This window comes from Erpetoichthys calabaricus, chromosome 17 (assembly GCF_900747795.2).
Source record: "Erpetoichthys calabaricus chromosome 17, fErpCal1.3, whole genome shotgun sequence".
Lineage (NCBI taxonomy): Eukaryota > Metazoa > Chordata > Cladistia > Polypteriformes > Polypteridae > Erpetoichthys > Erpetoichthys calabaricus.
In genome coordinates this window covers 87,840,283-87,867,665 of record NC_041410.2, presented here as the reverse complement: position 1 = coordinate 87,867,665, position 27,383 = coordinate 87,840,283, and the positions used below count along the sequence as shown (strand labels likewise).

The 27,383-nt window shown below is 40.7% G+C and overlaps 2 protein-coding genes across 2 annotated transcripts; one reads left to right on the top strand and one right to left on the bottom strand.

The window, feature by feature from the left end:
* Positions 1-9,558: 9,558 nt before the first annotated feature.
* On the top strand, positions 9,559-16,563 carry LOC127526122 (echinoderm microtubule-associated protein-like 3). The gene is made up of 2 exons (XM_051920440.1): positions 9,559-10,324; positions 16,140-16,563. Exons 1-2 carry the CDS (start codon positions 9,598-9,600, stop codon positions 16,439-16,441), a joined length of 1,029 nt encoding a protein of 342 aa, XP_051776400.1. The 5' UTR covers positions 9,559-9,597; the 3' UTR covers positions 16,442-16,563.
* A 1,410-nt stretch (positions 16,564-17,973) lies between these two features.
* Positions 17,974-26,979, bottom strand: LOC114668054 (RNA guanine-N7 methyltransferase activating subunit-like). The gene is made up of 3 exons (XM_028823668.2): positions 26,901-26,979; positions 20,502-20,673; positions 17,974-19,140 (listed from the first exon to the last, which is right to left on the bottom strand). Exons 2-3 carry the CDS (start codon positions 20,669-20,671, stop codon positions 18,945-18,947), a joined length of 366 nt encoding a protein of 121 aa, XP_028679501.1. The 5' UTR covers positions 20,672-20,673; positions 26,901-26,979; the 3' UTR covers positions 17,974-18,944.
* Positions 26,980-27,383: the final 404 nt, after the last annotated feature.

The window sequence follows — 27,383 nt, the reverse complement described above, 5'->3', positions numbered from 1 at the left end:
TCTAAGAATGGCGCAGAGTCCACCACTGGGAAGTGCACTATGGAAAGATCTTACAGTGCTTACAGTAGCACCTCACAGGTGACAATATACCAACAACAGAAAGCAATCCCATTACAAATAATAATTTTATACTTTATACGTTTGTGCCTGGTGGTTATTTGGATGGGAGACCATCTAGGGAAAGCTTGGGTTGCTGCTGGGCAGGGGGCTGTTAACCTGTGACCTGTATGTGGATACCAATGCCCCAATTTAGTGACAGGAACACTCTGAGATTTGCCGTCATCCATCAGATAAGACGTAAAACTGAGGTAATGGCTCTCTGTGATCATCAAAAAGAGTAGGGTGTACCCTGCTATCGTAACTAAACTGCCCACCTCAGCTTGGGCATTCTCAAATCAAATCAAAATCTTTATTGTCATTGTACAATGAAATTTTTAGGTGCAATTTTCAAGTGCAGAAAAAAAATAAAAACAAAACCAAAACACAATTACTCAAGTTACAACTAAAATAAGGGAGTAAAATAAGTATCCAAAATTGTCCATAACAGCAGAACATTTTCACTCATACATAGATTATATTGCACTTGTCTCTTATCTAATGTTAACTTAGAATGAAGGTGCACTCGGTCAGATTGACCACTTAGCACCATTCAGCATGGTGATGGCTGAAGGACAGAAACTGTTTCTCAGTCTATTTGTCTTAGTCTTTATGGATCTGAAACGTCTGCCTGAAGGCAGGTGTTCAAACAATGCATGTCCTGGGTGTGATTCTGGCCCCCTAATCATCCCCTGTCTCCAACTGGCTAACTGTGTCTTTCAGCTAATGTGTGGTGAGAGTATTGGCACAAGAATGGCTGCCATCACATCATCCAAGTGGATGCTACACATTGGTGCTGGTTGCCATCAATGTAGTTTGAGTATCGAGAAAATCATCTATCTTTTCTAACCTGCTTAGTTCTGAAAAGGGTTACAGGGGATACTTGAGCCAATCCCAGCTAGCACAAGTCACAAGGCAGGAACAAACCCTGGAGAGGGTGCTAGTTCATCCCATGGCAATTACACACACACACACCCAAATCAACTGTATAAATGTAACTAAAGGATCACTCCGCATATAGTCCATGTCAGGCTCTGTCAGGAAACCCCCACTTGAAATTCAGCAGAATGAATGCGGCTGCAGCAGATGCCACTCTTTCTATTAGTGTACAGTAGGTGCCCTAGCAGTTATCTAGTTTGGAGCATGGAGGTTATACTGAAGGCCACAATTTAAAAGCTCCAGGTTTGAGTAGTAATCATACAGTGAGCTAAATAGATAGATAACAAATGAAAAGCACTATATGATAGATAGACAGATAGACAGTGTAGTAGGCAAGATTATAGATAGATAGAGATAGATAGTGTAGTAGGCAAGATAGATAGAGATAGATAGTGTAGTAGGCAAGATAGATAGAGATAGATAGTGTAGTAGACAAGATAGTGTAGTAGGCAAGATTATAGATAGATAGATAGATAGATAGATAGATAGATAGATAGATAGATAGATAGATAGATAGATAGATAGCGTAGTAGGCAAGATAGATAGATAGTGTAGTAGGCAAGATGATAGATAGATAGATAGATAGATAGATAGATAGATAGATAGATAGCGTAGTAGGCAAGATAGATAGATAGATAGATAGATAGATAGATAGATAGATAGATAGATAGATAGATAGATAGATAGATAGATAGATAGATAGATAGATAGATAGATAGATAGATAGATAGATAGATCTATCTATCTATCTATCTAACACAGTTCTGTTGTCTATTCTTCTATCTAGCCTATAAAAAGTATTCACCGCTCCTTGGATGTTTTCACATTTTATTATTATATAACATGGAATTTCAGTGAATTCATTTGGCTTTTTTGACACTGAGCAACAGAAAAAGACTCTTTAATGTCAAAGTGAAAAGAGTTCTCCGTAATGTGAGCTAAATTCATTTCAAATATAAGACATTCATGTATGCTGGGATGGGTTCCAGTTTCCCCGCAGTCCTGCTCAGGGTAAAGCAGGTTTGGAAAATGGTTGGACAGATGGATATAAAACAAAATAATTGATCACATAAGTATTCATCTCATTTAATGACACTCTTAAATCACCACTAGGGCAGCCAATTGGTTTTAGAAGTCGCAGAATTATCTTAATGGAGATCACCTGTCTAGGGTTTCTGGAAAGGCCATCTTCTGGTGAGTAATTATGGTGGTCTAACCTACACAATGAAGGCACGAGAACATGCCAAGACACTCTAAAAGAAGAGGATTGTAAAACACAAGTCAGGGGATGGAGACCAGAAAATTCCAAGTCATTGAATATCCAGTTAAATCGGTCATCAGGACATTGAAAAACAGCATGGCAGTGTTGTAAATCTGCCTAGAGCAGGCCAACCACAAAAACTAAAGAGTGATAACAATGCAGGTATAACAGACAATAACTTTGTATAATGTTAATGTTTATCCCCCCGGGTGGAATTGAAGAGTCGCATAGTGTGAAGGAGGAACGATCTCCTCAGTCTGTCAGTGGAGCAGGACAGTGACACCAGTCTGTCGCTGAAGCTGCTCCTCTGTCTGTTCAGTGGATGCAGTGGATTCTCCATGATTGACAGGAGTGTGCTCAGCGCCCGTCGCTCTGCCACGGATGTCAAACTGTCCAGCTCCATGCCTACAATAGAGCCTGCCTTCCTCACCAGTTTGTCCAGGCGTGAGGCTAGAAGTAAGACTTGAAATTGCAGCCCTATGGTTGCAGTCCAGTACTTCTCGTCTTGTAAACAGATTAATTAGAACATGTCAAGGATGGCACTACCCACATTAAAAGAATGTGGTCTCTGAAGAAATAAGAGTCAGCTCTGCCCTTTCTTATAGAGTTACACCATGCTGATATTTTCAAAAGTGCTCACTTCATTATGATCCAACTCCCCACTACAGATACCAAAAAAAAAGAAAAAAGAGAGACGGACGTATGAGTATGTTGTGTAAAATATCTGCTGACAAAAAAAATCATCTTTCCTTTTTGGCCATGCAGGTTTGCAATATAAATTCATACTAATTAGAACAAGATGTTTGAAAGTCACTTGCAATCCGGTAACATATAAAAAGTTGAGAAAGGTCTTGCGGCAGACCTCCAGAACTCTGCGATTAAGGAGTTTTCCTAAACAGCCAATGGAACTGTATGTTTATGTCACATGATTTACACAGGAGAAACTCCGAGAAGGTTCTGGCTGTGACCTGCAGAACTATGTGACATCATCGCTACCTTGAAAGCCACTCCTAACTACACAACTTAACCACTTGATAACGGTCATTACGCCTGAGTAAGCTAACCCACCCACAACCCTAACCTTAACTATAGTGTGAAGATGTTCTAAGAGAACAAAGTGCGTGGTACACCATGAAACAGGTGTGTTGACAATGACCAGATGACTGGGTGCAGCACAGAGCATCACTGACGTGTAACGCCAAGGACGGCAAGTGTTACTGGATGTGATTGGTTTCCAAACAAAGCGCTGAAGGTCTGCTGCTCAACTCTTTTAGAAAAGCTGAAAGATTCTGAATATGATTGCATGGCACAGTAAGTTATAAAATCATTTGATCAGAAGAAATGCTGAGAGGCAGCAACAATCCTGTCATCAAATCCAAATTAAAAAAAAAAATAAGCTGTAGGGATAAGCTTTGCTTTTTTAAAAGTTTGAGCCATGAGTCTGCACTATGAAGATGGACTTTTCTTCTCAAAGTCAAAGTAGATTTATACTCTAAGGAGCTTCCAGTCTTCCTGCATTACCAACTCTAATCTTTAGCATCGGTTATGCCACTTCCACAAAAAGGAGAGTAATTAAAATATCACAGGTCGCACAATGAGTCCATTTTAAGAAGACAACATTTCTTTTATGGTATTTAGTAAAAGGCTTTTGTCAGTTTCCATGGTAACTCAATGACCTTCTCGATCTGAAATTTGATTTTCTAAAGGGCAAAGGTGGCAGTGATTGATGGTTTGAAGCCTAGAATAGATACCCCTAACTAATTTAGATGGCATTACAGTAGCAAAATACGGACGTGACAAAAAAAAAAACAAAGAGCAAACGTCATGCTGATCACCCAGGGACGTCTAAGTTTGTAACAGCTTGGCCTCCAGCTAGAAAAACTCACGCAAATGGTGCTGTGTAGTCAGTCTCACAATGTTTAAATTTAATATATGACCCGTAAATCCTTGTGCATGTCAATGATGAGCAATAAAATGAAAAGATCTATTCAGATGCATTTGTTTTCCACATTGTGCATGTGTATGTATATATATATATATATATATATATATATATATAAAATGTGTATACACACACACACACACATATATACAGGTGCGTCTCAATAAATTAAAATATCATCAAAAAGTTAATTTATTTCAGTAATTCAATTCAAAAAGTGAAACTCGTATCACTCTGTGTGTAATGAATCTATATAATAAATTTCAAGCATTTATTTCTTTTTATTTTGCTGATTATGGACTTACAGCCAATGAAAACCCAAAATTCAGTATCATAGAAAATTAGAATATTGTGACAAAGTTCAATATTGTAGACTCCTGGGGCCTCATGCATAACGCCGTGTGTAGAACTCACACTAAACATGGCGTACAGACAAAAGCGGAAATGTGCGTACGCACAAAAAAATCCAGATGCATAAATCTGTGTGAATGCCAGCTTCCACGTTCTTCCGCTCCATAAATCCCAGTCAGCGTGAAAAGTAACGCACGTGCATGCGCCTGCTGTCCCGCCCCAACTCTTACACCTCTTTGAATATTCAAATCAATATAAATAGCCCTTAATCTCAGCCTTCTGTGAAAAGGCAATGGTAAAAGCAAGAGGGAAAACAAAGAATTTCAGCAAATACCAAGTGGAGGCAAAGAAAAACGTACTATTTGTTGGTTTAAACAGTGATATAAACAACAAAAGGAAGTTGATCGAGTGACATAGCGTGTCGGAGAAACTCGAAAGCTCAAGTTCACAAAGTCGCACAGTGCCCGAAATAAAAAAGAAGTTGTCACATATCAAAGTCGACGTGAAAAGGCGAGTCGTAGCCCACCGTCTGAGTGTCATATGAAAGCTTATTAAGGTACAGAGAAAAAAAAGGCACATAATGGGGAAAAAAGCACGAAATGTCAACTTTAAATCTCTAAATTTCCACTTTAATCACGTAGTTTGTCATTAAAGTAGAACATCATAAACTTCATCTTAAAATCGTTTAATTTACTAGTTTCTCAACCCCATCTTAACTAAAGTAACATGTTAAATGCTTTGTTTTGTATTTGATCTTCTATGTGCTCTGTGTGTGTGAATCACTACGTGCTTCCGGGCTTTCTCTTCCTCCAACAGGACACAGAATCCATTACATTCGTGATATTACAGCTGTCTGAATAATTAAAATACTGAGATGTATACGTGATATCATTTTCATGATGATTGGAGTTAAAGCATGTTATTAAACATGGGAACATGGTGGAGCAGTGATTGTTCATGTCTCACGCAAGATTCTTGGTATGCCATGCGTGACCTTCAATGAAATGATTTATTGTAGCAGTACTGTCTCTTTCAAACGTACTAACCCCACAATTCCTGTCCTTACTTTTCTTTCTCCAAATACCCAATCGCCACACAATCAGCTCTGTAATAGACGTTAAGCCATCTGTAAGCTTAGAATGCCGATTCTTCAAAACTTTTAAAGAAGATTGAAATATCTTCGTAGTACGTGTTTAATTATTTTATCCATCTATCCTTCCAGCACCAGCAAGAACACAGCGCGAGGCAGGAACAATCCATGAACGGAGCACCAGATCCTCGCTAGCGCTGCGGCACTGTGTCCTCACATGTTTAATTATTAACAATATTGATTATTTAAATGAAGCTAAAGTTTTATCTATATAATAGACATATTTTTCTGCATTTCATCTTAAAAATTATATCATCATCATATGTAAATATGCACTTTATAAAGTGGCTCAGGTTGTGCAATATTATAACTGTATCGCATGTTAACAGTGAGGTAATTGTACTTATAAATACCAACAGTTCTACAAAGAGCACTTGATGGACTGATTGAGTGCATTTACAGTTCTTGGGATGAAACTATTTCTGAACCGCGAGGTCCGTACAGGAAAGGCTCTGAAGCATTTGCCGTATGAAAGCAGTCAATAGACAGCAAGGCTGAGACAGCGTGTGCTTGATGCTGTATGCTGTTAATTCTCTTTCCGATCAGCTGCTGTAGATCTGTGATTCACACTCGGGTACAGTGATATTAACACTCTGAGTGCTGCAATGAGAGTAATATGGAAAAATATGATCCACTGTGGCAAAACCTAATGGGAGCAGCTGAAAGAAGAAGAAGGTGCAGTGAGAGTAACAACGCTAAAGCAGTTATGGTATTTGGAATAGTTTGGCCATTCTGTGGACCATTATATTGTTACAGGTTAATTACAATCAGATGCATTAAACTAATAAAGAACATGCGGTTAATTTCAGTGTATTTATAAAGACGCGTCAGGGATATGGATTTAAAAAAGAAAGGGTAACCACACAGGAACAGTAGCACTGCTTTGATGCTGGGTGCCACCAGTCTGCAAAACCGAGCACAGAACTTGCATACCCCAGGGTATGAGCTACTGTGGAAATGTGTGTGGCTTTACGCCAAGTTTAGGTTTTATACATCGCGATTTGAGCGTGGAACATATTTGTGCGTACGCACCGTTTATACATGAAGCCCCTGGTGTCCCACTCCACTCAGCTAATTAACCCAAAACACCTGCTATGGGGCCCTAAGCCTTTAAACGGTCTCTCAGTCTGGTCCAGTAGGCCACACAATCAGACTGCTGACGTGACAGTTGTCCAGAAGACCATCATTGACACCCTCCACAAGGAGTGGAAGCCACAAAAGGTCATTGCTAAAGAACCTGGCTGTTCACAGAGTGCCATATCCAAGCATATTAATGGAAAGTTGAGTGGAAGGAAAACATGTGGCAGAAAAAGCTGCACAAGCAACAGGAATAACTGCAGCCTTGAGGGGATTGTGAAGCACAGCACATTCAAGAATTTGGGAAGGGATTCACAAGAAGTGGACAGTGGCTGGAGTCAGTGCTTCAAGAGCCACCACACACAGACATATCTAGGACAGGGGCTACAACTGTCTTACCTGGGCTAAGGAGAAAATGGACTGGACTGTTCCTCAGTGGTCCAAAGTCCTCTTTTCAGATGAAAGTAAATTTTGCATTTTACTTGGAGATCAAGGTCCTAGAATCTGGAGAAAGAGTGGAGAGGAGAGGCACAGAATCCAAGTTTGAGGTCCAGTGTGAAGTTTCTACAGTCGGTGATGATTTGAGGAGCCATGTCATCTGCTGGTGTTGGTCCACTGTGTTTTATCAAGTCCAAAGTCAGCGCAGCCATCTACCAGGAAATTTTAGAGCACTTCATGCTTCCCTCTGCTAACAAGCTTTATGCTGATGCTGATTTCATTTTCCAGCAGGACTTGGCACCTGCCCACACTGCCAAAAATACCAATACCTGTTTTAATAACCACTGTCCTTGATTGGCCAGCAAACTTGCCTGACCTAAACCCCACAGATTTTGTCAAGAGGAAGATTAGAGACACCAGACCCAACAACACAGAGGAACCGAAGGCCGTTATCAAAGCATCCTGAGCTACCATAACACCTCAGCAGTGCCACAGCCTGATCGCCTCCATGCCACGCCGCATTAATGCAGTAATTCATGCAAAAGGAGCTCCGACCAAGTATTGGTATTGAGTGTGTACATGGCCATACTTTGCAGTAGGTCATTTCTGTATTAAAAATCTATTTTTTTTATTGGGTCTTATGTAATATTCTAATTTTCTGAGATATAATTTTGAGTTCTCATTACCTATAAGCCATAATCAGCAAAATGAAAAGAAATTAGCACTTGAAATATATCACTGTGTGTGTAATGCTTCTCTTGCCAACCCCCCAACCCTCTCCCCGCCACAGCCTGCGCTACACACCGTTGTGAACAAGGGGACTGAACGTACCCCAAGGAGATGCAGTCGCTCCTCTGAAACCCCCTCTTAAACGGTGATACGATGGGAAACAGTTTGTTTTTACCTCCTCTTTGCTCGATCAGCTGCTGGCTTGCTGCTGCTGTCGTGCCATGTAATCTCCATTTCTGGAGCTTAGTAGAGCCAGATAACTATAAGAATCTTCACCAAGCAGCTCTGAAAATGTCTCCTTTGTTTGGGTCTCCATACCTCTTTGAGTCTGACATGAATGTCATGAACTCAAAGTTCAGAACACGACTGACAGACGAACATTGAAATGACTCCATAAGAGTGGACCTAAGGGGCTCCACTCCACCACACACCTCAGTGCCAGTCATCTGACTAACTAAACAACACATCACACATGACACTGGACCTGTGAATAAAGTGACACGGTGACAAACGAAGAAGTCAGATCTGTGGATTTGGAATCGCACTGTTTTTGTTTTGACAGCATTCATCTTTTAATTCAACAGTGTGAAATTCACTAGAAAATGCATACAGACATACAAAATGCACTTGCAGGTGAACCCAATATTTTGTTGTGATATTTTAATGCAAAACGTGAGGACACCAACATTTTGTTAAATGCTCAGGTAAAACAAGCGTATTCAGTTTGTTTGAGTTGAAATAAGCTATGAGAATAAACGTTAGAAAACAGGAGTACCTCTCGGCCATTTTCATGCTGTAAAAGTAGCTCGGGGGGTGGAAGGTTTGAGACCCCTGATCTAACACATGCAGGGCGCCACCTGCTGGTACTCGTGAACTATTAGCTTGGTCTTGGGAGGTCCAGAGGTTGTGCATGTTTTTAGTTGTTCATTTAAAAAATAAATCATGACAGGTATTTCTGAGCTAGATACTAGTTTAATGAATAAAGTGATCTCTGACTAGGAAATTGCCTCGATTGAAAACTAGCAGCCACGGTGTTCCCCAAGTACTTGGATTATTCCAGCAATGTAATTGCAGACTGCAGTACCTACGAGGTAATACCCCCAACATCACGTAACACCCATCTCAATAGATTATGATTAATATTAGGGCCCCGTTACACTATAGCTATGATTAGGGTTGTAGGAGGGGTTATCCGAGTCAAAGGGCGTTTTGTGACTCACACGGTGGGCATTACCTGATCTATGGCATAGGTATTGCCAGCTGCAGCTAGACCCTTCGATTATTGAGACTCTCGCTGTCATTTGAACAGCAGCCCCCCCCCCCCTCCCCCCTTTATTCTTTCATCATAAGTATTCTTTGACTTTTCCGCATTTTGTTAAATTTGTTCGATTGCTCCAGAATCACATTTGCTTTGCGAGTTGACCCCTCCGTGTAAAACCGTTAAAAGCGATTGCTTTTCTAGCTCAACGACAGTCCCATTTGGCTTCATCTGAATGTGCCATCTGCCTTTATGTTCTCGGTGACAAATCAGTTTTTGTTTTTTTTGTTTGCGTACAGATTCCCATTTCAGAAGGAGGCGTTTATCAGATCGCAGTTGCTGGGGACGCTCTCTACATGGCCACGGTCAACGGCTCCATACTCCAGACGGATATCAGCAGTCTGAACTCTCACTCGGCTCCCATCGTGCTCTGCGACAAAGCCATCACGGTGGGCCACTCGGACTCGGTGCTGGCTCTCGCCGTGGATGCAAAGCCACATCCAGATTGTCACGTGTTTGTTTCTGCAGGCTTTGATGGCGCACTTCACGTCTATAACGCACAAAGCAAGGAGTGCTTAGCAAGGCACTGTTTCAGAAAGTCTGTCATCTGTTGCGTGAGCGCAAGCCTCGCACAGAGACTAATTGCTGTCATTTCTAAAGAGCGTGATCTCACCGTATTTCATGTTTCTGTCCAAGACAACCCTATTAACCTACAGAAAGCTGCAACTTTTAGAAAGATTGCGCCTTTCCCGCCGCTCTGCATGCAGTTATCCCCCTGTGCAAAGAAACTCGCTTTGGCCTGTGCCGACATGAGCATTTATGTGTTCCTTTTAACACGGTGTAATAACGCCGAAGTGCATGTTGACGCTTCCCAGAGCCTCAAAGGGCACACCTCGAGAATTACTGGATTAGACTGGACTGCAGATGAAGGAAATCTTGGCTTTCACATTTTAAGAAGCAGCTCTACGGACGGTGAGCACAAAATCTGGAACACCGATACCGGGGAGGAAGTGGAAAATGCTGTGCTGTGGAAAGACGCCAACTGGGCTTCAGAAACGTGTACGACGGGCTTTACCAAGAAAGGTATGTAGATGTGCAGGACCTCAGTTATGGTCAACAAATCACAAAATCAACATTTGCACTTTGTGTGTGTATATTATATATATATATATATATATATATATATATATATATATATATATATATATACACACACAATGCATATATAGTACATTTACTTGAGGTTGAGGACATATTCTTAGAGTCACACAGTGATAATGAACAGCGGCCTTGCACCATAAACAAGCTCAGCTAAATTAAAAACTGACGAGCAGAACTAAGCAAATGCTTCCTGTTCACCTAAAGAGAGTATGAGATTTGAAAAAGTATTCCTGATAAGAACATTAGAACACTCTAGATAAGAACAGGCCATTCAGCCCAACAAAGCTCGCCAGTCCTATCCACTTATTTCTTCCAAAAAAACATCAAGTCGAGTTCTGAAAGTCCCTAAAGTCTTACTGTCCACCACACTACTTGGTCGCTTATTCCAAGTGTCTGTCGTTCTTTGTGTAAAGAAAAACTTCCTAATGTTTGTGCGAAATTTACCCTTCACAAGTTTCCAACTGTGTCCCCGTGTTCTTGATGAACTTATTTTGAGTCCCAGTCTCAATGCACTGGACTAATTCCCTTCATAATTTTAAACATTTCAGTCAGGTCTCCTCTTCATCTTCTTTTTCTTGAACTGTAAAGGCTCAGCTCTTTTCATCTTTCCTCATAACTCATCCCCTGTAGCTCCGAATCAGACTAGTCGCTCTTGTCTGGACCTTTTCTTGTGCTGTTATGTCCTTTTTGTAGCCTGGAGAACAGAACTGCACACAGGACTCCAGATGAGGCCTCACCAGTGTGTTATAAAGGTTGAGCAGAACCTCCTGTGAATTGTACTCCACACATCAAGGCGCTATATGACCTGACATTCAGTTTGCCTTCTTAATGGCTTCTGAACACTGTTAGTTGATAGTGTCAAGTCCACTATGACTCCTAAATCCTTCTCATAAGATGTACTCTCCATTTTCTAACTGCCCATTGTGTATTCAAACCTCACATTTTTACTTCCTATATGTAATTCTTTACATTTACTGACATTAAATTTCATCGTCCACAAATCTGCCCAAGCCTGTCTGCTATCCAAGTCCTTCTGTAATGATATAACGGATTCCACATTATCTGCTAATCCACCTATCTTGGTATCACCTGCAAACTTAACCAGCTTGTTACTTATATTCCTATCTAAATCATTAATATAAATTAAAAATAGCAGCGGCCCCTGCACTGCCCCCTGCTGGTCACCACTCTTAACATCGGCCAGTTCTGTCTTTAAAAAAAAAATCTGTCTTGAAATTTTTTTTTGTTATAAATTGATCTATTTATATGGAATGATTACAATAAAATTAATAAATAAAATTTATAAAAAAAAAAAAAAAAAAAAACACACATCAGCCAGTTCTGATGAGGTTCCTCTCACCGTCACCCTCTCCTTCCTGTATCTGAGCCAATTCTGCACCCATCTAATCAACTCACCCTCAACTCCCACTTCTTTTAATTTGATGCCCAACCTCTCATGTGGCACCTTATCAAGATATATTGTATATTAAGACAATATATTAATTTAAAATGAATCATATCAGAACAGCACTGAGCAATTACAATAGGAGGTAACCAACATAAAGCTCAGCAACAACAGTTAAATGTCAAAGAGCAAAATTAACAATTCACTTAATAAATAGATAAATGTAAGAATAAATGTATGCTTGTGAATATACAGTTGAAGTCAGAAGTTTCCATAAACTTGGGGTGAATTCTTTAAAGCTCAATTTCTAACCCCTCCACAGATTTTATACTAAGAAGCTATAAATTTGGTGTATCATTTAAGTCGTCTACTTTGGGCCGAGCAATAGTCATTTTTTCCAAAACATATTCATAGAGGATTTCACTTTTTATTGACTCAAACACAATTCCAGTGGGTCACAAGTTTACATACACTTCGTTAACCGTGCCTTTATAATTCCCAAAAATGATATCACGCCTGTAGGCCTGTGGTCCCCAACTCTGGTTCTGGAGGGTCCGAGTGACTGTAGGTTTTTATTTTGACCCTTTTCTTAATTAGTGAGCGGATTTTGCTCCTACTTAACTTCTTTTGAATTAATTTTATTTGACTTGCTCTTGAAGACTCAGACCCCCCTAATTGTTTCCTTTTTCCTTAATTGGCAGCCAAAAATTGAGATGCAAAATGAACCAACTGAACCAAAACATGACCAGCGTAACATGACCAACATTGTTGATCGTACGATATCTGAGAATAAAGAAAGGTTAAGGTCTCGGGAATGCTGATCTGTTCAGGTCCCCAAAACATTTTAACGGTGCTCGTAGAAAACAAAGTCAACAAGTTTGGAAATGTTGTTGCTCTCGTTGTGCAACAGCAGGCAGGCAGGCCATGGAATTAAAGAACTTGGTTTAATTAACGACAAGAATCAGCGCCTCATTAAGCAGCTGGTTGGAGTGAAAGTGGTTGGAGTTTGCGGCCCTCACTTAGTTGGTCTTCTGCCGGCTCACTCATTTCACATTTCATTTCTGTTTGGGTGCCATTTACGGAAAGAAATGCAGACATTCAGGGGAACAAATCTTAAAAAACAAGTCAATTAAAATGAATTGAAAAGAAGATCATTAAGAGCAAAAACAGTGCACTACTTAAGGGTTAGAATGAAAATCCGCAGCCACTGGGGCCCTCCAGGACCAGAGTTGGTGACCCCTGCTTTAGGCAATTTGAGCTTCTGAAAGCCAATTAACAGACATCCACATGTTGACTCCAGTTAGGTTAAGGCCTACCATCAAACTCACTGCCTCTCTGCTTGACATAATGGAAAAATGAAAAGAAACCAGTCAGGACTAAACAAACAAACAAAAAATGTGGACCTCCACAAATCTGGTTCATCCTTGGAAACAGTTTCCACAGGTTCCACATTCATCTGCACAAACAATAGATAGATAGATAGATAGATAGATAGATAGATAGATAGATAGATAGATAGATAGATAGATAGATAGATAGATAGATAGATAGATAGATAGATAGATAGATAGATAGATAGATAGATAGATAGATAGATAGATAGATAGATAGATACACAAGTATAAAAACCATGGGATCTCACAACCGTATCAGTGCTCAGGAAGGAGATGCATTGTGTCTCCTACAGAAGAGTGGACTTTGGCGCGAAAAGTGCAAATGAATCCCAAAACAACAGCAAAGGACCTTGTGGAGATGCTGGAGGACACCGTTAGACAAGTCTCTCTATCCACCATAAAACAAGAATGATCCATATTACTAACCGAGAATAGACCGGATATGGACGCAGGGACACGGCGACGGGACCATGAGACGTACTGCGCAGGCGCGCGTCTCATAAACCGCAAGCAAAGTCGTATCCACCGCGAACGAAGGAGTCACGGCCCAAGAATGAAAGAGCTCAACTAACATGAATGAGAAATGAAGCAACAACACAACCATAGCTACCACTAACGATACAACCACACAAAAAAGAGGATTCTGCGCTGCACCCCAGAGTCAAACGTGAGAGGCTATGGAGGCCCCACAGGTCCACAAAGGCGCAGGTGTCACCGCCATATTGTGAGTGGCACTACTGCGGAGTGAAGGCGCAGGCGTCACCGCCATATTGTGAGTGGCACTACTGCGGAGTGAAGATAGGAATAATGTGCTGCTTGGGATTGTACAAACCGCTGAACGCTTTACACAATACGGCTCAACGCTACAAACACGAGCCCACCTGGATAAGATCAATGAACGCAGGCGCCTACAACGCGCGTCTGAAACTGCGGAAGCAAAGCAGGTACGGGTTCAAAACGAAAGACCACAACTGACGGAGATAAATAATCTTTCAAATCTATTTCGGGTTACCCAAGACCAGGGGTTGGCGAGTGAAGCGAGCAGGGGGCGGAGCCCCCTAGTATCAACATAACCTGAAAGGCTGCTCAGCAATGAAGAAGCCACTGTCCCAAAGCCCCTATTAAAAAAGCTGTAGTCTGCAAAGGCACATGGGGACAAATATCTTATATCCTCTGGTCTGAGGAGTCCAAGGTCGAACTGTTTGGCCATCGTTATGTTTGGAGGAAAAAAAGGGTGAGACTTGCAAGCCAAAGAACACCATCTCAACCGTCAAGCATGGTGTTGTTGGGGGTCCTTTGCTGCAGGAGGGACTGGTGCATTTCACAGAATAGATGGCATGATGGGGAAGGAAAATGATGAAGATATACTGTAGCAACATCTCAAGAGCTCAGCAAGAAAGTTGAAGCACAGTCGGAAATGGCTCTTCCAAAAGAACAAGGACCCCAAGCAGCCCTCCAAAGTTGTGGCAAAATGGCATCAGGACAACAAGGTCAAGGTACTGGAGTGGCCACCACAAAACCCTGACATCAATGCGCTTGAAAAATTTGTGGGCAGAACTGAAAAAGTGTGTGTGTGTGTGAGCAAAGGAAGCCTGCAAACCTGTCCCAGTTAAACCAGTCCTGTCTGGAGGAATGGGTCAAAATTCTAGCAACTTTTAAGAAGCTTATGGAAGGACACACAAAACGTTTGGCTCAAGTTAAACGATTTAAAGCCAATGCTACCAAATATTAAAGTGTATGTAAACTTGTGACCCTGATATAGTCAATAAAATGTGAAATACTCCGAGATCTGGGAATACTGCTGGAACACTGCCCTGCACAAAGTGGAGGTCTTAAATGATATGCCAAATGTTTAGCTTGTTAGTATAAAATCTGTGGAGAGTTATAAAGCGAGTTTTAAAGAATTCATCCCGTGTACGGAAATGTCCGACTTCAATTGTAAGTTAAAGTTCACTGGAACAGACCACTGATTTAGTAAAATAACCGATGTGTTAAATAAAACCAGCAAACACCTTATTTTAAAATGCTTTAAATGTCTTCTGTTTGTATCAAATGTTTATGTACTGCAGACTAAATATCTCCCGCATATGTGCAAAATATTACATTTCTATACAATACACACACACACACACACACAGTGCCTTCAGAAATGTGTGATACGGGGGTCCAACTGTGGACTGGTGCAGTCCGAACTCTTAATTTTACAGATGGCTTTGCAGCCTTCCCCAGCATGGTGAGCACCCACAATTCTTTTTCTGAGGTGCTCTGGAGTGTCCTTTCTCTGCGACGTGATACTGCACAAGCGGGTCTGAAGATGAAGCCCTTGACAGAACCCTGCTCTTTTAATATACACAGGGGGTCCCATTCACACCTGACCATCGTCACACTGATTGACAACACCTGACTCGGCTCTCCCCTTCAAATTAGGTTCTCACACTTTTGTCAATCACAGATATGTCATACTGGGTGATTTTCCTCAGATTTGTTTAGCTGGGTTCTCCACATCTACTTTGAGGACTTCTATGAAAATCTGATGATGTTTTAAGTCGTATTTATGTAGGAATATGGAAACTTCTGAAGGGCTCACTAACTTTCAGGCACCACTGTACATGCTGTCTCCACAAATGTTTTACTAGAGAAATAGGACTCATAGATTACTGTGGCTCCCATCTTGTGTCCTGTGCTGTCAGGACAGGCTTTAGCCACTCACCACCCTGGCTGGAGAACGTTACGTTAAACTTGCATGGCAGACACCTGACATTATGGTTCTACTGCCTTCATCATCGATGTGTAGCCCTGCACACTCCATGGCGAGCTGGACATTTTATCACTTTAAGTACATACACATTTTTTTTTAAAGTATCCCCATTTTTAATCTAATTATTTTCTCTAGCTGTCCGTAAGTTGACATCACTTACTTGCATTTTTCTCCTTCCAGGCCTGCTACATTCGCTACCCAGACATGAAGTAGCTGTGGGGGTGGACGTCTCGTCATCTTCATCTTGCTTAGTTGTGGCCACATTGTCTGGAAAGCTTTTCCTATTTCGTCATCCTCTTCTTCACAGTAATGGAGAGTTTGACACGTACTGCTGTGGCACAAATGCGGCAGCAGTGAGATTTCTTCACGATGGAGCTCACCTCATAGTAATTGGGGGCAAGGACTGTGCAATTACCCAGTGGAAGATGGCAACTAAAGACTGCGATACGGAGTACTCAAACAATTACGCAAACATCCGCTAAGTGCATACTGTATTCCTTCTTTAACTTCAGTGGTGTTCATTTATAACTTTGCAAAGAATCATTTTACCTTTAAATCTGAATACTGCGTATAAATACAAGGGACGTGCAAAAAGTTTCCACATTTATTTTTTTTTTAAACTCTATTAAGAATTTCAAAAACAAATATTTTCCACATAGTCACCTTCCTTTGCGATGCAATTTTCCCAGCATCATACCAACGTTTTAATGCCATGAACAAAAAATGTTTTTGGTTTGAGTGCGTAGCCACTGATGCACTGCTGCTTTCACATCATCATCACACGAAAATCTTCCCGTCCAGAGCGCTCTGCACCCATCACACTAGAACGGCCATTTTCAAACATTTCAATCCACTCATAGGCGACACTACGAGAGAGAATTTTAATGAACTTGTGCTCCTGACACACCTTCTACCCACAAAAAGCGTATGGCAGAGCGCTGTTCCTCTTTCTAAGTTTCACAGCCATCTTCATTCACCACAGGGTGACAACTCTTATACTAAACTGCAAGGGCAGGCAGCTAGAACTAGTCACATGACACTCTCAGACACGCCCAATGACTACTCCTCCTTCCCGCCTTCACCGTTACCAATGAAAATACAAAAGTGCGGAAACTTTTTGAATGTCCCTCGTATAAACTCCACTAAAACAACACTTGAAAAGAGGGATACTAGATAAAGACGTCTTTCAACCAAAAGAACTGCAGGCCGCAACTCTTTTTTTAAAAAATCCTGCTGATTTTGTCCCAACTAATATTTATTTATATAGATATAGATATAGATATAGATATAGATATATAGATATAGATATAGATATAGATATAGATATAGATATAGATATATAGATATAGAGATAGATAGATAGATAGATAGATAGATAGATAGATAGATAGATAGATAGATAGATAGATAGATAGATAGATAGATAGAGAGGCCGAGACCAAGGAGCGCTCAGCAGGACCTACAAGGCATACAATATGCAGCTAATGAGGAATAAGAACGTGGGTGTTTTGGACCTTGAAAACAGAAGCTTCTCCATCTCAAACGACATTTTACATAACACAACAGGACAGGAAAAACAAAAACAAAGGCAGAGACTGTGGCTGAAGTCGCCTTACCTGTAAACCCTTCACATGGCCCACCAGGCAGCACATTATTGGCTGTCAGAAGAGACTCTGGAAAGGTGAAACTGTGCTGGAAAGTCGTCACGCAGTCAAGTAATCCGATGGCCGCAGTGATTTCTAGTTGGGTAAACTGACATTCTCTGGGCACGAGATCAGCACTGCAGTCAAGTCTGACATCCCCACCTCCTAGAAGTCATGTAATTCATATATGACACCCCCCCGCCCCCCAGCTTGTTGCGCTAGTGTAATCTAGTAGGCCATACCAGTCATGTAATGACGTTACTCTCCTAAGACTCGGTACTGTCGACCCATTTCAGTCAGTTTTGTTCAACAGCTCAAGTCACCATCCACAGTGCAGTGCGTGAGGTATAGAACACTCCACAACATCTGGCTAAAACACAACTTAAGAAAAACACATTTACTAAGAGCTAAAAACAATTTACCAAAACAAAAGCATACAGTACAAGAAATGATCAAACTTAATGAAGAAAAAAAAAAAAAACATTAAATGTAATCAAAAATTACTCCAAATTTCTTGTGCACATTTCAAAAGCAACAGACACACAACCATAATTGCACTGAGCCGGGTATTCGTTCATCTATCAAATCAGTTGGCCAAACCTCTCTTGTGATTAGTGGCTAATTAATTTTGAATTTACTGTTTAACATATTTTGCCGAGCCTTAATAATGGAGCTGCATGGATTCAAATGACTTGCCACCCCACAGTCCGATATGTTCCTACTGAACCAAACATGACGTATTTGTATTTTGCATGGATAGCAAACAATTAAAAAAAAAAAAATGAAAGCGCCCACAGAAAACCTCGGATTAAGAGGGGGAAAAAAATTGGCTACACTGTGTGCCGTTAAGCAGACTATGCAATTCGAAGAATAATTTAGAAAGACACACAGGTTGATTTTTTCATTTGGACCACCCTTAAAGATCCGATAATAATATTATTTTAAGGGGTGAGTGCATTCCTTACTGTCTACAATGTAAAGTTTAAAGCTCTCTTTTTTTAATCTGCGTTTCTGCACAGCAACACTAACTACGCTGCTTTGGACAACCAGACAGCTGACTGGCTTTCCACGTGTACATGAAATGTTAACACTGCCAACGGGCACACAAACGTTTATGCCTATGCTAAATAAAAATCACAAGCAATACAGTTTAATTCTACACTCCCTCATTTTCAATTAACTAAAACATTCAAATGACTTTCTATGATGCCTAAAGGAAGTGGCCATTTTCAGCTAACATCCAAATAACCACCAGCCTTCAGAGTTGAAAAATAATCAACATTTAACCCGTTTTTTTCTCCAAACCCCCCACCCCCAACCCCCGAGGTAGCACATTGTGCCTCTAGTAGTGGTGACTGCTGGGTCTCTGATGGTAAGAATGATAACCCTGGTGTCTGTAATTAGACGAGTTATAATTCCCCGTTTGCTGGTGTGACCTTTGGCCGCCGCCACCCCAGCCTCTCTCCTGCCAGTGCTGGTGTGATCTGTAATCATTTGACCAGCTTCTCCCTTCATCTCTTCCTCTGTAAGGTCTGTACCTACAAGAATTCCAAATAAGAAAAAATGCTAAAAATCACAAGTATTTCCTTTCAAGCCAATTATGCATTTCAGCAATGTCCATGTTAAAAGACTTTCACAAATGGGAACAAAAACGGGAATGGCCAAACAGTGTAGTACAGTGTCCTTCAGCTAAAAAGCGCTATATACAGTCGTGGCCAAAAGTTTTGAGAATGACACAAATATTAATTTTCACAAAGTTTGCTGCCTCAGTTTTTATGATGGCAATCTGCATCTACTCCAGAATATTCTGAAGAGTGATCAGATGAATTGCAAAGTCCCTCTTTGCCATGAAAATCAACCCATTTTCAATTGTAGCAAGCGCCAGGACCTTCTCCTAAAGTTCATTCAGCTGAGGGATCGGGGAGGCACCACCAGTGCAGAGCTTGCTCAGGAATGGCAGCAGGCAGGTGGGAGTGAGGCGAAGACATGTGGAGGATGGCCTGGTGGGTGTCAAGAAGGGCAGCAAAGAAGCCTAGAAAATCATCAGGGCCAGACTGATATTCTGGAATTGGACTGCTGTGGGTTTGGGGAGTCATTGTCTCTGATGAATCCCCTTTCTGATTATTTGGGGCATCCGGAATAAAACAATGGTGAACAGCGCTACCGTCAGCAGTCCTGTGTCATACCAACAGAAAAGCATCTTGAGACCATTCATGTCACGTGGGGTTGCTTCTCAGCCAAGGCAGTGCAGAGCTCACTCACAGAACACAGCCATGAATAAAGAATGGGACCAAAACATCTTCCGAGAGCAACTTCTCCCCAACCATCCAAGAACAGTCTGGTGACCAACAATGCCTTCTCCAGCATGATGGAGCACCAGGCCATAAGGCACAAGTGAGAACTAAGTGGCTCGGGGAACAAAACATAGAAATTGGGGGTCCATGGCCAGGAAACTCCCCATTGAGAACTTGTGGTCAATCCTCAAGAGGCGGGTGGACAAAGAAAAACCCACCAATTCTGACAAACTCCAAACATTGATGATGCAAGAATGGGCTGCCATTAGTCAGGATTTGGCCCAGAAGGTGATTGACAGCCTGTCAGGGTGAATTGCAGAGGTCTTGGAAAAAGTAAGAAGGGCCAACACTGCAAATATTGACTCTACATAAACTTCATGGAATTGTCAGTAAAGCCCTTGAAACTTCTGAAATGCTTGTAATTCTACTTCTGTATACAAATAGAAACATCTGACGAAAAGATCTAAAAACACTGAAGAAACAAACTTTGTGAAAACCAACACTTGGGTCATTCTCAAAACTTTTGGCCATGACTGCAAATGTAAAGAATTATTATTGTATTATTAAACAAAAATTATAGACATGAGACGAGGACAAGGCCTCACCTAAAATCTCTGCCTCGCTGGTGTCCACCTGCTTTGTTTCCCCAGTCTTCAACTACCGGTGGAGGATCTGGTGGACGTTGGCAGTACTCCTGATATTCTTTGTCTTCAGAAGTGAAACGGTCAGAAAAAATCTCCTCGTAGTTTGGCTCAGATTCTGAAGTGGTAGACATTTCTAACAAAACAAACAAACAAAAACGATTAATAAACTGTGATACTTTCACTGCATATGAAATGCGCCCGTTGCTCCTCCGCTGAACACACACACACACAAATGCAGCCTCTATCAGGATATTTAAAATTTGTCACTCCAAGTCATAGAAATGATAAAAGTGCCCATCTTGGATTCTTTTTTCTGAACCCATTTCTTCTTTACAGTAATCCCTCACTTATCGCGGGAGATAGGTTCCAAGGCCGACCACGATAACTGAATTTCCGCGAAGTAGGGACACCATATTTATTTAATTATTTAACGTGTATTTGGACGTTTTTAAACCCTCCCTGTATTGTTTACAACCCACCCTTTACTCTATTAATAACAGGGACAACTGCTAAGCAATATGAAATCGGTAGATAAGTTTACACTTACTGTACAGCGAAGTACACGTAGCTATATATGACGTGATGATGGTGATGAATATGCTGCGCAGTAAAAATGATGACGATGAAGGTGATAATCCCCTGAATGCAGTAGCAAGAGCACGTTAATGCTGAATGAGTGAGATGAGACTTCCTGGTTAATGCAGCACTCCGTCGCTGAGCCAATCAGCAGCACACAGGAACTTAAATACGTGCTCCGATTGGGTAGCTTCTCAGCCATCCGCCAATAGCATCTCTTGTATGAAATCAACTGGGCAAACCAACTGAGGAAGCAAATACCAGAAGTAAAAAGACCCATTGTCCGCAGAAACCCGCGAAGCAGCGAAAAATCTGCGTTATATATTTAGATATGCTTACATATAAAATCCGTGAAGTCGTGAATCTGCGAAAAGTGAACCACGAAGTAGCGAGGGATTACTGTATACTTCTGGATAGCAACTTACATCAACTTTGGACCTCAATTCTATGGATTTAATTTTACACACAAAACACGCCATTGTAATTGCAGCTCAATGTACTATAAGAATAACAAAAAATGAGGGAATGTTTGACCCAGCATTGTTCCTATGCATAAATAGGGAACGGGTACTTTAAACCTTTGAACTGTAAAAGACAAATGTAAATTCAAAGAACCAAAGAAATCCGGTTTCATTATATTACGATATTTTTCAAAATTGCTATGAAATAATCTTATTCCACTCGTGTTGATCACATATTTAACATCTATAGCGCCTTCCACAATGTTTGGGCCAATGACCTATTTTTCCTTGATTTGCCCCTCAGCTCCACTGTTTAAAACTGCAAATCAGATGATTCAGACGCAACCAAAGTGCACATCGCAGACTTTCATTTAAGGGGATTTACAGACATTTCGGTCACACTGTGTAGAAATCGCATTTCTGAAACTTGCAGCCTTGAGATTTCATTCTTCCCTGCACAGACTCCAGACGCAGCAAAGTGGCCCCACAACATAACCCATGTTCCTCTATGTTTCACAGTAGGTATGGCATTCTTTTCTTTGAAAGTTACACTTTTTTCGTCTGTGGACATACAGAGCTGATGTGACTCGACAAACTGCAGCTTTTGGTCAAAGAACATTCTCCCAGAAGCACTGTGCATTGTCATTATGCATTTTAGCAAATTCCACTCTGACTTTATGTGAAGTCCTCCTGTGTCATCTTCTGTTTGGCCCACTGTCACTCAAAAGCCGACGGACGGAGCGATCAGACTCTGATGGACCTCGACCTTGGAGTTCAGCTTTTATTTCTTTGGAAGTTGTCCTTGGCTTTGTGTCCACCATTCTCGCTGTTCTTCTGCCCATTCTGGGGTTGAGGTTCCTCTTGAAGAGATTGGCTACAGTCCCCTGGACCTTAAACTTATTCTTAAGAATATTTACAACAGTTGTCACAGGAACATCAAGCTGCTTGGAGGTGGTCTTCTAGTCTTTGCGTTTCACACACTTATCTATCATTATCTTTGTGATCTCCTCAGATGATGCTTTCTCTGGTCCATGTTCAGTGTGGGACACACGATGACAACAAACAGCAGAGTGACGACTTTTATATCGGCTGAATGACTGCCTGCACGATTAGAGATGTGTGTAATATGAATTCAAGAAAATAGCGAGTTTGAAAGATCACATGAATCCAATTATTTGTGATCTTTTCTAGAAACCAACAAATGTGTCCAGGCCTTTTTGGAATGTCTTTGTAGAGAAAGTGACACTTGATCTCTGGTTACACTTGCTTTGCTTTACTCTGTGATGTGTCAAATGCATGCAGGTATACAGAGGACAATGGCTTTTCATTTCATCACCTTCAGCTCTTTTTCAATGTGCTGTACCAACAAGTCTGTCCACGTCTCCACAATGCATATGGCATAAAAGAAAATAAAATGCCTACCATTAGTATAAGCCATTGCGAATTCTAATAAAATATTCACAATATGTTCATCAAGAACATAGCAGGCTTATTTCCTTAACAAGTCTACACACAAAATCGACCCCCCTTCTTTCGGCTGCTCCCGTTAGGGGTTGCCACCAGGGCTGTGGAGTCGGTAGATAAATCCTTCGACTCTGACTCCTTAGTTTCTGATACTTCTGACCCCGACTCCTCTGTATTTAATATCCTAATATATTTTCCATGTTGATTGAAGGAAGGCAACATACATGTCATTGAACTACTGGCTAGGAAGCCGACTCTCTACCGTATTGGCCAGTTTAAACAAAATTACACACACACACACACACACACACACAGAGGGTTTCTAAGTAATCAACAGAACATGGGACACATGTGCAAATTGTTGGCAAGGCTTCATTTACTTTAATTGCTGCAGACCATCTGGAGGTTTTAAGCTATTAGTTGTTCCCCGATGAAGGGACATTTGTGATATTCTGATATTTCCTTTTTTTTCAGTTTTTGCTAACCTAAAGTTAACATTTAAACCTTCGACAGTTTACTGCTTACCCTTTTCAACATTTTAGGACATTCACTGTATTTCAACTAATTCAATTTGAAGAAAAACTGGAAAAAGTGAGATGTTCTAAAACTTTTGAGCAGTAATGCAATAATATGTATAATGAATTAAGATTACCTAGCACACAGCGGGACCACCTAAACCAGTCCTGGAGGGCTGCAGTGGCTGCAGGTTTTCATTCTAACCCTTTTGTTAATTAGGGACCTGTTTTTGCTGCTAATTAACTTCTTTTGAATTCATTTTAATTAACTCGTTTAAGATTTGTTGCCTGGAATTTCTTCATCATTCCTCTAAATTGCTTCATTTCTTTCCTTAAACAGAAATGATAGGACAGGTGACCGAGTCAACAGAAGACCAACCAAGTCAGAGTCTCAAACTCCAACCAGTTACTTAATTAGGCACCGAGTCTTGTTGTTAATTAAACCCCTTCTTTATTTCCATGGCTTGTTGCTACTCTCATTTTACATTAGCAAACATTTTCAAAATTGTTGATTTTTTCTTTAATTTTCTAAGAGCAACTGTTAAAATGGTTTGGGAACCTGAGCAAATCAACGTTCCTGAGACCTCCACCTTTCTGGTCTTGTTCAAAAAGGCAGACGCCATCTCCTTTTTGTTGTTTGTTTTAGACTGGCCTACCCCTACTAGAAACCCTGAACTTAAGGTTCATGGGGGAAAAGGCCAGCTACACCAGGGTCCCTAATCTTAAAAATTTAGAGAAGGTGCCTAATCTTAAAAACAAGTGCCGTTCTTGGCGTCCACTTTCTGAACAAAAGCCCACCTTTCTTTTATTTTCAGATATTGTATGATGGACACAGTTTGCTGGTCAGGTTTTGTATCTCATTATTGTTTGGCTGCTAATTAAGGAAAAAAACAATTATTGGGTCTTTTTAGGGTGGCACGGTGGCGCAGTGGGTAGCGTTGCTGCCTCGCAGTTAGGAGACCTGGGTTCGCTTCCCGGGTCCTCCCTGCGTGGAGTTTGCATGTTCTCCCCATGTCTGGTGGGTTTCCTCCCACAGTCCAAAGACATGCAGGTTAGGTGGATTGGTGATTCTAAATTGGCCCTAGTGTGTGCTTGGTGTGTGGGTGTGTTTATGTGTGTCCTGCGGTGGGCTGGCACCCTGCCCGGGATTGGTTCCTGCCTTGTGCCCTGTGTTGGCTGGGATTGGCTCCAGCAGACCCCCGTGACCCTGTGTTGGGATTCAGCGGGTTGGAAACTGGATGGATGGATGGGTCTTTTTAAGTCTTCAAGAACAATTCCATTAAAATGAATTCAAAAGAAGTTAAATTAGCAGCAAAAACTGGTCACTAAGAAAAAGGAGTTAGAATGAAAACCTGCAGTCACTGTGGCCCTCCAGGACTGGAGTTGGAGACCCCTGACCTAACCCAGGGGTCTCCAACTCCGGTCCTGGAGAGCTACTGTGGTTGCAAGTTTTCATTCTAACTCTTTTCTTAATTAGTGACCAGTTTTTGCTGCTAATTCACTATTTCCCTTTATTTTAATTGACTTTTCTTGAGACTCTGACCACTGAATTGATTCTTTTTTCCTTAAACAGCACCTAAACATAAATTTGATGTGAAGTGAGCCAACAGATGACCAACTAAGTTGGGGCCTCAAATTCCAACCAACTTCACTTCATTCAGTTTCTTAATTTGAAGCCAATTCTCATTGCTAATTAAACCCATTATTTATAATATAAATTTAAAACATATATATACACATACACACACACCCCCACGGAGATCATTTTGACATGGCAGACATTTCCAAAACTGTTGATTTTCTTTTAAAGAGCGCTGTCAAAATGTTTTGTGGACCTGAGCAGATCAACATTTCTGAGGCCTTCAGCTTTCTTTTATTTTCAGTTATTGTGTGATGGACGCAGGTTGTTGTTTATGTGTTGGTTTATTTCGTGTCTTAATATTGTTTGGTTGCTAATTAAGGAAAAAAGAAATAATTAAGGGGCCCGAGTCTTAAGTTGTGCATCAATTAAACTTAAGGCAAAGAGTTAATTAGCAGCACTAATTAAGGGTTAGAATGAAAACCTGCAGCCACAGCAGCCCTCCAGGACTGGAGTTGGAGACCCCTGACCTAACCCATGCCAAATTATCTAATGTTGTAAGTCACCTTGCATAAAGGCATCAACCAAATCATAAGTAACAACTCTCAACCTGAACAAGAGATTTAACAAATACCACTGCAACACTAATGAGGGGGGACGATGAAGTAACACTGAACGCCTTCGGCTGAATGAAAGGTTCCTTACAACTGCTTACGCTATTATTTCCACTCAAGTCTGGCCCTACGGTGAAGTTATAAAGGAATCAAAAACTTCAGCTATTTCTGCATGTAAAAGAATGTGGAAATGTTAAAATATCTTTCTCACCTAAATATAAGTAGAATATTTGTATTGAATTTCACACGATCACAGACTGTAATGTACACTGCTCAAATGCATCAGTGTCAATTTGCTAAATAGCATCACTTCTGGTAACCAGTACACTAATGTAAGTGGCACAAATTATTAACTGCAAGTTTATAATTCACATCTATGTCTGCAAATCTTTTTTTTATTTTCAGAAATTTTTCTGAAAGAAATGAACTGACTCAAATAGGAATGGCTAACCGAGCGGCGATTTAAACCAAATCTGTGCTAAAATTCACTACAATGCCATAACGGTAAAGACGGTTAATAAAGACTTCACTTACGGAGGTAATTTATCTTGAATGGACAGATCAACTTGCAGCCACCTGTGACAAAGTTTTGGCCTTCCCCATAACAACACAGTTTTTAGTCGAATAGCACGCAGGTTTGGAAGATTTTATGAAACGCAGGGCCAGCGGTTTGGACGTGGCGAAAAGATGTTCACCTCAGGCAGCATTTTCATATGACTAAAGGTCGAACCTCACTGTAATGAAATTCATGGACCATACAAAATAGTTATACTTAAAAATCATTTCGACCGCTAAGCAAAATACACGCGAATGTAAACGGTTAATCGGAGATATAAAAACAAATAAATGAAAAAGATTATGACCCAGTATTGACCCAATATTGTACAAATGTGTCGCCCAAACACATTTACCCTTTTTTTAATTAAATTTCACTTTTGCTTTGTGAACTGCAAAATCCGCCGAACACCGCAAAAAATTTCGACAACAAAGGAGCTCGGCGAAGAACTCACCAGAAGCACAACCTTCATACAAAGATTATTTATGCAAATGTGCTTTTTGTATGCCAGAATGACTAACAGAAATATTTACATTATCACAAAGTAATTTGCGTACAATATCAAATTAAGTAGGAAGAAAAGATCATAACTTACTCGCTTGACAACCGCCCGTCCACTGGTACAACGCACTGGAGTCACACTGAAATGCGCCCCACCAGGCACCGCAGCACGAAACATTTAGAGTTCCGCGCAGCACAATTCGTACGGAGTCAGCATTTTACAATCCCCAGAGGTTAATATAATAATCAGAAGAAGAAGAAGAATACTTGGGTCGGCTGGAATCTTGTTTTGCCTTTCTTGCTTTTGCATTTTAAATTTATTTTGAAGTAAAATCAATCTGCTATGCCATTATTTGTTTGATTGAACGGTATGCCACTGTGATGTTCTGCTTTTCGAAAATTAATAAATTATAACGATACTTGGATGGGAGTTGAATCGTGTTTTGTATTCCTTTTTTTCTGTTTTCTCTATTGATTTTGAAGTAAATTAATGCATCTGCTGTTCTGTTATTTGTTTGTTTACGTAGTATGCCTCTGTAATGTTCAGCTTTTCGAGAATTTAATAAAATCGATAAAC

Coding starts and splice junctions, on each gene's coding strand:
- LOC114668054 (XM_028823668.2), bottom strand. CDS start 20,671: ATGTCTACCACTTCAGAATCTGAGCCAAACTACGAGGAGATTTTTTCT. Junction 19,141..20,501: donor CAGCGAGGCAGAGATTTTAG/GTGAGGCCTTGT, acceptor GAATTCTTGTAG/GTACAGACCTTACAGAGGAA.
- LOC127526122 (XM_051920440.1), top strand. CDS start 9,598: ATGGCCACGGTCAACGGCTCCATACTCCAGACGGATATCAGCAGTCTG. Junction 10,325..16,139: donor GACGGGCTTTACCAAGAAAG/GTATGTAGATGT, acceptor TTCTCCTTCCAG/GCCTGCTACATTCGCTACCC.